Source organism: Salmo salar, chromosome 27 (genome assembly GCF_965601325.2).
Source record: "Salmo salar chromosome 27, fSalSal1, whole genome shotgun sequence".
In the NCBI taxonomy this organism is placed as follows: Eukaryota; Metazoa; Chordata; class Actinopteri; order Salmoniformes; family Salmonidae; genus Salmo; species Salmo salar.
In genome coordinates, this window is record NC_138317.1 from 19308192 (window position 1) to 19320698 (window position 12507).

Here is a 12507-nt window from a genome sequence, read left to right on the forward strand (position 1 = left end):
TTCCTCCACCACTAAACTTTACAGTTGGCACTATGCATTGTGGCAGTTAGCGCACTCCTGGCATCTGCCAAACCCAGATTCATCCTTCGGACTGCCAGATGGTGAAGCGTGATTCATCACGCCAGAGAACGTGTTTCCAGAGTCCAATGGCGGTGAGCTTTACACCACTCCAGCTGACACTTGGCGTTGCGCATGGTGATTTTAGGCTTGTGGCTGCTCGGCCATGGAAACCCATTTCATGAAGCTCCCTCCAACAGTTATTGTGCGGACGTTACTTCCAGAGAAAGTTTGGAACTTGGTAATGAGTGTGGACAGACGATTTTTACGCTCTACACGCTTCAGCACTCGGCGGTCCCATTCTGTGAGCTTGTGTGGCCTACCAGGTCACGGCTGAGCCATTGTTGCTCCTAGATGTTTCCACTTCACAATAACAACACTTACAGTTGACCGGGGAAGCTCTAGCAGGGCAGAAATTTGACGAACTGACTTGTTGGAAAGGTGGCATCCTATGATGGTGCCACGTTAAAAGTCACTGAGCTCTTCAGTAAGGCCATTCTACTGTCAATGTTTGTCTATGGAGATTGCATGGCTGTGTGCTCAATTTTATACACCTGTCCGCAACAGCTGTGGCTGAAATAGCTGAATCCGCTAATTTGAAGGGGTATCCATATACTTTGTATATATAGTGTATTTATATGCTTTTGAATGACACATCCTGTTTTGGCGGAAAATATCGGGTTACCCGGGAGAAAAGTGATTTATTCTTCTCGGATGAAACATTTTTAAAATACCAGGAAAATATTAAACCCTAGTCCATGTGATGTGACGGAAATCAGCAGCACTTCCCTAATTGATCTAACAGCCTGTGTGTGTGTGTGTTATTCTCCAGGGAGCCCAGAGAAGCACTCTCTGTCCTTTGTGGCTTGTCCTGTTTATCTCTACTGCTAATCAAAAAATCTCTATACAGATCTCCTCTATGAGAGGCTCTCTGTGAGAAAAGAACCCAATGCCTTCCCTCCTGAGACTAAGATGGTAATCACGGTTCAGATGAACCCATCTCATTATGGCTACCCCGGCTTGGTGCTTGAGTATGAATACAGTGTCGATGATTATGTGTTAAGGCTTGGTCACTCCAATTCCTTCTTTATAACAGACCAGATTGATTCATTCAGAAAGTCGATAAAAATAAGTATTTGGATTCTGCTCAACCCTGGCCTTTGGGTATGATCGTTTTCCTGGCTATTCTCAAGGTTCTAAAAAGGTAGAGTTTAACAGCATTCTCACAGAAAGATCGCCAAGTGTTCCCCTGTCGCCTCTGTGCTGAGAGGATTATAACTTAAAACTCCCTCACCTTCCTGCCACCCCATCTGTTGGGATCACAACAGTTACGTATCACAAACATCTCTCTGAAAAGCTTCACCCTCCCACTGCGGCGCTGCAGTCTGCCACACAGGAAAGTGGTGCATCGGTTGATGCAAATGAAATCAAAACAGTGAGACGTGACGAGGGGTACCTTGTGGCCAGAACTCCATTTGCAGCCAGAGAACCAGGATGAGTTCACATTCCTTAAGTGCTCATCAAACCACTTCCTCCTCTTCCTCTCTGAACTTGGTCACCAGAGGGTTTTTAAGTTTGTAGTGGTTTTTTGTTGTTGAGTGTTTGTAACACTGACAAAGCACTAAATGCCCTTATAAGGGTTGTTTTAATAGATCGCTGTGCTTTATCATTTATTGACCAGTTCACAACAAAATGTCCACTGTTCGGTTAAGCTCATTGTCTTCAGACCCTGTATACCGTACCTTTCCTTCCCTGCTGAGCTTCTTTAGACCCGGGCGGAGCGTTGATGTCTCCTGTGCCCTTGAAGTAGATGTATTTCTTCACAGTGATCAGGTTGGGAGCAAACTTCCACACGTCCTCCCGGTCATCTATAATACATACCATCGAGTCCCCACATGGGAACAGATTCCTGAGGGGGTAGAGATAAAGAGAGGGCGAGAGAGTACGAGAGAGAGTGTAGAGAGACAGAAAGAGAGAGTTAGAGATAAGTTAAACTGGCAGTAACAGAGCAAAATGCTAGGCTCCCTCTCTACCATTACCCAGTCCTAGGCAACATCCCAAATGGTAGCCTATAACCTATGGGCCCTGGTCAAAAGTAATTTAAAGGGAATAGGCTGCCATTTGTGAAGGACTACCCCTCCAGGTTAGAAGTGAATTCTGGCTCTCACCAATAATTGTCCGAACATCATAACTTCTACAACCACAGTTTCTACCATTAGGACTTTGAGGATGGTGTTCTAAAAGGCTTCCTATAACAGGAGTTACTGATTAGAAGAAAATGCTGCATGGCGATGGGCTATTTCCTCTGCTCATCTACAGCACAGTCATGCTAGAGCTGGATGGCTCAGTTGTATAGTGCTGTATTGTCTGCTGCCAGGTTTTAAATCAACACTAAGTTCTAGTGTTTCAATCAAATTCCCTCAGTTGAATTCTTCTGCGGTAGTGGCTGAGCGGAAATCAATTTCTCCCAATTCCACAGGAGATCTTCCTCGAGTGAATGCCTTTTCTCCAAAGTGTCAAAATTAAAGATAGCTGATATGTTATGTCCTTTTCCAATTGGAAAGAGTCTTCTTAAAATGTCCTAGCTGAAGTCGCTATTAGTATGTGTGTCAAAGTGTGTTGCGTGGACTTGAAAGAGGTATGTGCTAGCGGCTCTGCCAGACAGAGCCAGATCTGACCTCAGGTTCCCTGTCTTGGAGAAGGGGTCGATGCATTCGTCTCTGGACAGGATCCTGTGGGAAAACAGCTTCATCTCAGGGTCCAGGAAGCCTGCAGAGTCACACACCACAAGAAGAGCATCTTAAAATGGACTCATATTTATATAAATAAGAGAGAGACAGGGAGAGCTTGGTTAGTGTGGCAGGGGGTTTAGTTCCGCACGCTGGGCTGCAGCAGAGAGCAGACTCGACTGCATTGAACATCCTATTTAAAAGAGCTCCGTGGAAAAGCAGGATGTATTCAGAAAAGTGAAGGTGCCGTTTTTGCCAAACAGCCAATTTCCATTACTCCCCGGCCATCTGGAGCTACAGAGTAGCCTTCCAACAACAAAGCTTTTGAGTCAATTTAGAGCCAAATCTCATGTTGTTTTGCTACACAAGTTCTTCAATTTAATCTCAAACGAAATTGCTTGGCATCGGTGTGTGTGTATGTGTGTGTGTGTGTGTGGGGGTGGAGGGTCTCTGTATACTCAGTGGGCTCATTAAAACATTAAGGCTTGGAGATGAGAACTAAATGCAGGCTGGGTCTTATCAGTTCCTCTTTAGAAGCTGTACAATAATACGTATCTGGAGGAGCAACAAAAGAGTGGCTTTGATGGAGCATCTACATTCCCACACCTCGCTACCTGGTTGCTATTAAACCACAGAGAAGAGAGAACACAGGTGGGACAGACGTCTGCTGAAACGCAACAAACAACAAACCCATCTACCTGGAGAAACAGACAGATGCACAGTAACCTCTACGCTCCCCAGACTAATTACTACATTACACATTCATTATTCATTCGCTTCCAATGTTCAGCATAGGACATTCACTATAGAATAACATCTAATTGAGAGCGAAATCTCGTCTCCGAACGTCGACGGGCCAAAGTTCATCTCTACAACCCAAAATGCAGATAATTCGATTCATAAGAAGCTCAAACGTGCATTATAATTTACTGTCAGGTGAGATTAATCTGAGCCTAGCTGTTGGGAAAACCACTACAGTAGAGGCCTGTATTATCGCGGGACTCCGGAGTTACCCGCAGGACCCGACAGAGAAGTGTGCTGCACGGTCGGAATGGTCCATGCTGCGGGTGGTCAGAAAGACCAACGGTCATTCCACCGTTTCAAATGCACTGTGAAATTGTTATAAAACCACTTAATACATGATTGCCATCTGTCATTCTGGCCGCTTGTGTCCCTCTCCTCGCCTCTAACTGGGGCCGAGTTACACAACGGCTCGCTCGCCTGCGTCAAACAGTGGCGGCAAAAACAATTATCCGATGAGAGTCAGTTTGTGGCCACTTGTGATGAATTATGAAACCAATTATCAGTTTGCAGTTCTCATGGGAAAGCCTGTCATCATTTTCTAAAGGTAAGGAAATAATGGATAATATGATTGGGAACTAGTCAGCCTATCAATAACCTTCCCTTTCTCTTACTGACAGTTCGAGTTGAGATGAGCTCGTTCCTCTTTTTTTATTTTTATTCTGTCTTGACTTTTCATCTGGGCTACTTCAAATGAGTTTGTTTACACTGGAGTGTTTGAATAAAATTACTTCATTCCAAACATGGAAATATCTTATGAAATCATGCATTTATCGCAAATTCTAAATGAATAAGACGGTAGATGTGTAATTTTAACATTGCAGGACTGTGGGCGGGAGCTGGATGAGATCTGGCGGGAGAAGGTGGGATGTATCCAAATACACCTGCGGAGGCAGGCGGGCGTGGTATGAAATATCGCGGGTGCGGACGGGCACGGTACCAAAACATCTGTCCCACGCAAACCTCTACACTACAGCGTCCGACTGTCCCTCGCTGATTCGTCAACAGGTCGGCCAGTGGTGGATAAAGTACACAATAATCATACTTGAGTAAAAGTAAAAAATCCCTAATAGAAAATGACTCAAGTAAAAGTCACCCAGTAAAATACTATTTGAGTAAAATTATTTGGTTTTAAATATACTTAAGTATCAAAAGTTAAAGTATAAATCATTTCAAATTCCTTATTTTAAGCAAAAGTATAGCCAGGGTCACACCAACATCATTTACAAATGAAGCATGTGTGTTCAGTGAATCAGGCAGTAGGGATGATGTGACCAAGGATGTTCTCTTGATAAGTGCGTAAATTGGATCATTTTCCTGTCCTGCTAAGCATTCAACATGTAACGAGTACTTTTGGGTGTCAGGGAAAATGTATGGAGTAAAAAGTACATTTATTTTCTTTAGGAGCGTAGTGAAGTAAAAGTTGTCAAAAATAAAAAATAGTAAAGTACAGACACCAACATTTTTTTTTTGTACTTTAAAGTAGTTTTACTTAAGTAGTTTGACCACTGCAGTCGGCTTTGTTAGGCTTACCGCGGGAACACACCCAAATACATAATTTACACACAGAGAGAAGTCAGCTCAGACAGATCCAGCTCACAAGCCCAGCTCATGAGCTCCATCAGCAGTAGATTTGAATTCACAATGGAAAACTAATGTGTTAATGCATCGAATCGCACTGATTCGTTCTTCTAATCAAACCAAATCGTTCCTGTATCGTATCGGAGCTCATGTATCTAGATAGATATCTAAAATCGTCTTGAAACGGAAAGATGCACCTCCCTACTATTTAGAGGATAGGGTGCCATTTGTGACACAGCCCCAGAGAATCTGAGTACAGAATGAACCTGGCACACAAACTGAAGGTAAATGCTCCCCTCTAGTGGCCACTCCGACTTCAAGCTCAGGATTTGCCTCTACAATGCTGAGATCAATCATATTGAGACGTCTGTTAGTCTTGTTAGGTGACCAACTTCTCAATCCGGGGAATGTATAGACAAACATTAAAAAAACACAATTCTCACCTATAATGCAGACAGCATTCAGGCATTAAGTCTAGATCTATATTTCCGTAGTGATTTTACAGAGGATGTAGGAACGGTGGGTTGACTGCCTTGCTCAGGGGCAGAACGACAGATTTTTACCTTGTCAGCTCGGGGATTTGATTCAGAGGGGTTTGGTTAAATGCGGAAGACACATTTCAGTTGAACGCACTCAGTTGTACAACTGAGTAGGTATCCCCCTCTCCTTCACTAGATGATTGTGTGTTTAAATTAATCTGGCATTTAAACTCTGTGCTCACACACTTTTGCCATTTACGTGATGGTTGTTTTTTTGTTCAACGTAGGCGTGATTATCAGAGAATGTTAATTACCTGCGATGGTGTGTGCATAGAGGCGGCTTCCGAAGGTGAAGACGTGCAGCTCGTAGAGCTTGGCGATCTTCTCCAGGAAGTCTTTGCAGTGCGGACGCAGTCGCGTGTGTAACATGGGCTCCCCCCGTCCCAGCTGGAAGTGGAAGATTCCCTGTGGAACAAGAGCAGAGGCATGGGCAGAACCATCAATGCTTTGTTCTAGCTACGTAACCACCGGTGGTTTATTGTAGACTATTTAATACCAAACCCTCAGCAAAGCCTGGGACATAGAAATACCAGACAACCTATTTTTCATAGGCCAGAGAAAAGGATTTCAGATACACATACCTTGGTGGACATGCGCTGGCAGTGATGCTCGGTGGTATGGATCAGGGTCTGGTCCAGATCAACCATCAGAACCAGCTTCTTGTTCCTGTGGAGTCTCTGCTGGTCCTCTCTGCCCAGCTGCTCTGCTTGCTGTGTGGGGGACAAATCACACAGACCCGGCATTTATAAAAAGGGGGCCCACGACGTCAACAAAACTGTCTCTATTAAATTGAAAAGTTGCATTCCAACGACACAGAGGTATTTCTACAAGGTCAGAGGAAACTCCTCTTCTAGTGCCATGACTCCCCCGAGCCTCACCTCAGAGCTGACCATCAACTCGGGGACACTGTGCACCATGGAAACATTTGCCGTGGAGATGAGAGCCTGCTGCCTCCCATTATTGGTCTGCATCCTGAGAGAGAAAGAGAGAATCCACTTAACAACGCATCCTCAATGGATAAGAGGTAACCCACAACTAAGAGTTAGGCCCATTTGTTAAAATGTTTTGAATATACCAATTGAAATTCTAGCATGGAATAAGTTTGTTTGTACACTTACTGTGTGAGGTCCTGGCCACATTCAGCACACAGGCCCTTCATCACAATGGGATGGCTGCATTCTTCAACTCTGACAACCACAACACTGGAAGAGAAGAGGCACGTGAGACCGCAGCATAATGGTTTCCCCCTTAAAATCCTAAAGAGTTCATTGACGCACCCGTGGAAAGTGGCCGAGCTACAGCGCTGTTGGTCAGACCAGGAGACGTACGTAGCATCCGAACGGTTTGGCCTACTAACTAATATACCACTATGGAAAGATGAGACTCAACATGATGGTGTTCTCCGTTTTGCTCTACAACCCTCACAAGTGGCACAGGACTCGTTATTGGGGTTTTTTATGAATGGAAGTATGGAGATAGTTTTGTGCCAACAAAGAAAAGGGGTTAAATATGTGGTCATAAAGGCCATCTTCAATAAATAAATAAATAAAATAAAAATAAAAAAATTATTGGGATACCTACAGGGGCCCGACAATTCAAAATCAAATAGCTAAATGATATGACAATATTTTTTTAACCCCTTTTTCTCCCAAATTTTGTGATATCCAAATTGGTAGTTAGTCTTGTCCGTACGGGAGTTTCAGCGATGGGACTCGGGAGAGGCGATGGTCGAGAGCCATGCGTCCCCCGAAACACGACCCTGCCAAGCTGCAGTGCTCGCTTAACCCGAAAACCAGTCACACCAATGTGTCGGAGGAAACACTGTACAGCTGGCGACTGAAGTCAGCGTGCATGAGCCCGGCCAGTCACAAGGAGTCGCTAGAGCGCAATGGAACAAGGACATCCCGGCCGGCCAAACCCTCCCTTAACGACCCTGGGTCAATGTTGCACCGTCTTATGGGTCTCCCGGTCGCAGCCGGCTGCAACACAGCCTGGGATCGAACCCGGGTCTGTAGTGATGCAGTGCCTTAGACCTCTGTGTCACTCGGGAGGCCGGTATGACCATCTTCAAACAATTCCATATGTTAGCTTAGTAACTTAGTAGAAGAGCTATGATTTTTATGGGCGGTTTCCCTGGACAGAGTTTAATTTAAATCAAATTAACGATGTGCACATGGTGCTGACCTGAGGATGCTTCAAAAACAAGGGATGGGACAGTAATACATAAGCATTGTGTGGAATTGGAGCACGTCACCTAAACCAAACAATGGACGAGGTAAAAGAAAATGTTTAAATTTCAGTGACTTTGAAAAAAAAAACCTCTAAGCAAATTGTGTCAAACTACCCAATTATTGAGAACAAACAGCATGATACATCAACAGAAAACAAGAAAAAAGAATGCCTGGACTACCATTTGTAATGAATTCAACTCAGCTTCAGGTAAGATACTGTATTTACTGTTGTCTCAGATTTGTAAAAGTGGGCCAACACAGTGGGACCTGAATGTATGTGTGACAGAAATGTAACAAACAATATACATAATTATTCATATAATTTCTGTAACATCTTGTCTTCCTAAGGTCCTATGGAAAAACAAAAATCTACTTAAACAAGATGAATGCTGTTGCTCGTAAGGAGCATTTCAAGACTGGTGGCAGACCCCTTGGTAAGACAGGGGGCGGCAGGTAGCCTAGTGGTTAGAGTGTTGGGCCAGTAACCGAAAGGTTGCTGGATCGAATCCCCGAGCTGACAAGGTAAAAATCCACTGTTCTCCGGTAGGCTGTCATTGTAAATAATAATTTGTTCTTAACGGACTTGCCCAGTTAAATAAAGGTTCAATTGAAAAAAAAAAAAAAAAAAGAGAGATGAGCTGGGGGACTTGTTGACCGGGATCATTGTTAGCCAGCAACCCCTGGAAGGAATCCCCGATGATGACCAGATGGGGGACTGTTCCAATCCTCATTAGGTAAGACACATTCATTCAACATGTGCCATCCCCGCACTGCAGGGAATATGTAATGTCAGCCATCTCTTGCAATCCCATAATAAAAATGTAACAAACTCAACTCTTTAATGAATTATGTTCTCTAATGCAGCAATCTAATCCTTTTCTTGAGGCAGATGATCGCCATAGCTTGGAGGGGATAAGACAGGATGAAGTTCAGCCCGCTACATCTGCAGCAGCCAGAAGGGCAGATTGTCACTAACCGGGCCGGAGGACCAAGAAGCTGAGCATGCATGAGAAACTGGGCTTGGAATTCCATGAGCACAACCTAAATGTATTTAAAAGAAGAACATGATATGAAGATGCAAATCCCTCATGTTGAGTTGGCTATGAAGGAGGAGGAGAAGCAGCAGCAGTAACAATGTTCTTCTCAAACCAGCAACAGTTTGGGGTCCCAATATTTCCATTTCTGAATTAAAAACCATGCTGTTTGAGTTAATTGTGAATGCAGCATCTTCTTGGTTGAAAGCTTAATGTGTTTCTGAGACTGGAAATGACTATTCCATACACCAAACACGTGCTCCACTACACCTCTGGTGTGGATATGAGCTTTGGTTGTACCGTTGTTGCTCAGGTCCTATTTTATGACGATAGGGGGTGACCAAGAAGTTGATCTGTGCATACCCACTGTCGCCAAGGATGATTCCACTAGGTTGTCCTCTTTCAAGCTGAGCATACAATGAGGCATTTTGGAAAATCCTTGAGTGATGAGTTCAATGTGCAACAATGTCGGAGAACTGCAAACACCATGTACATTTATTGAGAACCAGTTTTTAAGCTTCCTGTACTCCTCAGCATCTGTTGTAGGGGGACACCTGATAGGAATATGACATTCATCTATACAGCCGATGACGCCAGGGAAGTTCCCATATTCATAGAACTCTACCTGGTCGTTGGCTTGGGCAGGAGCATCAGGGGACTTGATGTAATTGTCTTTCAGTTCACATATAGCATTGAAAACTTTGTGGACTATGTTGCATTCAGTCAGTTCACTTACACCACACAAAGTACTTGTAGGGAAGGGCCTTCCCCTAAGAGAGTCAGATGAAAGCCTTGGCTCAAGCAAACAAATGAGGTCAGCTGCATTTGCTTTGTATATAGTGCTCTTTGATCGTCATTGAAATAGTCCAGGTAATCCATTCTCCTCCATTGTCAAGGTCAACCTTGGGGCCAACATCCATTAATCTGAAGTTAAACCTGCCTCTGGACATATTTCATTTCAGCCTGCACTTAGATCTAGATTAACTAATTGTCCTTCTAGAAATAAGACTTTAAATCTAGACTAGGGCAAATCTTAGATTATTTTAAACCATATCTAAGAAATGCAATTTCAGTTAGTCCAGTTTAAAAGCGCAATTTAGTCGAGGTTGATACTGCCCCTTAAAAAAGGTTAAAGGTGCTACACAGGATTTTGTATTTTTTAAAAAAATAATTTTTGCATTGTAATTTCTGAAAATGTCCATAAGATATGGCACTAATAGTGGAATGATAGTGTTCCACAGTATTACTTAGCCACAAGTGTTGTGATATTTTAAACTAGGAAAGCTGTTCAGACTTTGTGGCTGTGTTATCTAACGAAATCACTCATTTCCTGGTTGAGAAAATTCGGTCAATTTGATCATTGTACCATCCAAACAAAACATTATAGTTTTTACAGCTGTTTGAAGCTGGTAGACCAAAGCCTCTATTGAATCATAGATGGTACAACGATTCCTTACACTATTCAGTGCTTATTTTTTTTTTACATACTGAAATTGAGCTAACAGTGTACAATGTTAGCAACCAAGAAATGACAGAGACATTCCCACTAGATAACACAGCCCAAGTCAGAACAGCTTTCCCAGTTTGACAACAGATGCCGCTCCATCAGAACAAATCAATAGGCGAATATCCCAGCCAATCACAACTCTGGTGGGTAAATAACTGTGAAACACTATCATTGCCACACTCACACTTGCTAGCGTAACATAAGGCATTTTAAATGACTTATACTTTTACGTTAGATACTTAAGTATATTTAAAAACAAACTTTTACTCAAGCAGTATTTTACTGGGAGACTTTTACTTTTGTCATGTTCTATTTGTTACACAAATTCATAACACCAAAATATTTTGAGGCTCAAGTGGAACAAAGTATTCGAAGTTTTTCTTCCCCAAAAAGTGCTCGAGCGAATTCGACGACTTTTTTTGTTGCAAATTCGAAGACTCGATACCATGTGGATGATGTCATGTGCGTAGTTCTACAATTATTGGGCCAGTTCGTTTTGCATGGCCCGGTGCCCCTTGTGGTGGAGATTTCACTTATGGACCAATGGAATGGTCTAAAATAAACAAACTCGGCCCACCAGGGCACCGGGCCATGCAAAACGAACTCTTTAATGTACATGATCCATCCAGCAGTTGTAGAGATCGGCGCTCCAGCACACGCACTGGGTTAGCATAGCTAGCGTTACCGTTTATTAGCTAGGCTAATTAGCTATACTACTACGAATCTGGTCTATAAGTAACAACATTAACTAACGAACATAGTATATACAGCATACTATTTTTTTTTTTTAATGCTGACATAAGCAACATAGTCTATATAGCTAACGTTAGTTAGCTTGCAGACTCACCCAGGCGATATGACTTGTCCAAGTTGACAGCATAGCTCTTTCACCACTCCAGCTCGGTCCGATTTCAGCTTCTTCTCTGACAGCCGATTGGGCTGTTCTGGCGGATGGGACCTGGCCTCTTTCTCCAGCGGGATGGGAGCACATAACGCCAACACCGAGTCCACATTGACGAGGGAACCGGGTTTGACTTTCCATTCCAGCAGCCGCATAGGACGCGCTGCTATTGGGCAGCGGATCTCCGCCACTTGCGCCATGGGGCCCTGTGCTGCCCCACCACCGCCGGAATCTGCGGGCTCCTCCATCAGTTTCGCGCTTCAAATCCCTTTAAACTGTAGGCGCAGGTCAAGCAAAGATATATATCAGAGTCGCGGGGAATTCGGTTTATCATAAATTATTGAAACTGAGCTAAGAAACAAAAACAAACGTACATCTGATGTTTGAAACACAACGATGCAAGAACACAGACCGATAGTTTAGCTTCTTTCGCTCTTCCCGCCCGTAAACAGGAAACACAAGACTGAAGCGGCGACGACAGTCAGCGAGCTTCCGGTGGCTCTGGTGACAGAGGTCCTTTTTACTTTCACTGAGTTCCACAGAACATTAATTTAAGTCAATTTAAATACGTTGATCAATGGAAGGAACAGCTAGCTTCCGTTTGTGTTTGAATAAATGTGTCCGTTTGAGAGTCACACACAGCATGTCAAAGAGAAGTTGAAGTTGGGATGATCATGTAAACAAAATGCAAAAAAAATCTAATGGAAGATGCAACATCATGCTGTTTTGTTTTCCACTCACACATTGTTTTCTAAGCCTTTAAAGCTCTGGAGACATCCCTTGATGGGCTCTACCTGATATGATGTAAGATGATGTAATGTATAAATCATGCATCTACTCCTGGTGACAACTAGAAGAGTTGCAACCACTGATCTAAAGCCACATAGGGGCCTGGTCCCAGTTATTCGCACATTGATGTTAATGTGAACATTTATCTGCAATACATATTATTCAGGCTATGCCCGTGATATGACGGCTGAGATGCTGGGAAGGAGGATCACACATGTATATGCCTGTTTTATATTTGTTTAATCATCTCAAAATGATAAAGTCAAGACGCAAGTCAGTAGTATTTTATCGTTATCATTTAAAACAAGTGTTTTAATTCCACAGACCATACTCTACTA

General features: G+C 43.3%; 1 protein-coding gene across 4 annotated transcripts in view; it reads right to left on the bottom strand.

Annotated features, from left to right (window-relative positions):
• LOC106588593 (RNA polymerase II subunit A C-terminal domain phosphatase) overlaps positions 1 to 11830 on the bottom strand; it is a 134702-nt gene extending 122872 nt beyond the window's left edge. For 3 of the 4 annotated variants that reach the window (XM_082970080.1, XM_082970081.1, XM_014177744.3), the window contains exons 1-7: positions 11327 to 11827; positions 6826 to 6909; positions 6586 to 6679; positions 6289 to 6417; positions 5962 to 6112; positions 2736 to 2826; positions 1800 to 1966 (exon numbers count right to left, since the gene is read on the bottom strand). In XM_082970080.1, the coding sequence (XP_082826206.1) occupies positions 1800 to 1966; positions 2736 to 2826; positions 5962 to 6112; positions 6289 to 6417; positions 6586 to 6679; positions 6826 to 6909; positions 11327 to 11628 (1018 nt within the window). In that variant the 5' untranslated portion in view covers positions 11629 to 11827. Of the gene's footprint in view, positions 1 to 1799; positions 1967 to 2735; positions 2827 to 5961; positions 6113 to 6288; positions 6418 to 6585; positions 6680 to 6825; positions 6910 to 11326 lie in introns of all 4 variants that reach the window. The other variant, XM_082970079.1, reaches the window with a different exon arrangement.
• Positions 11831 to 12507: the final 677 nt, after the last annotated feature.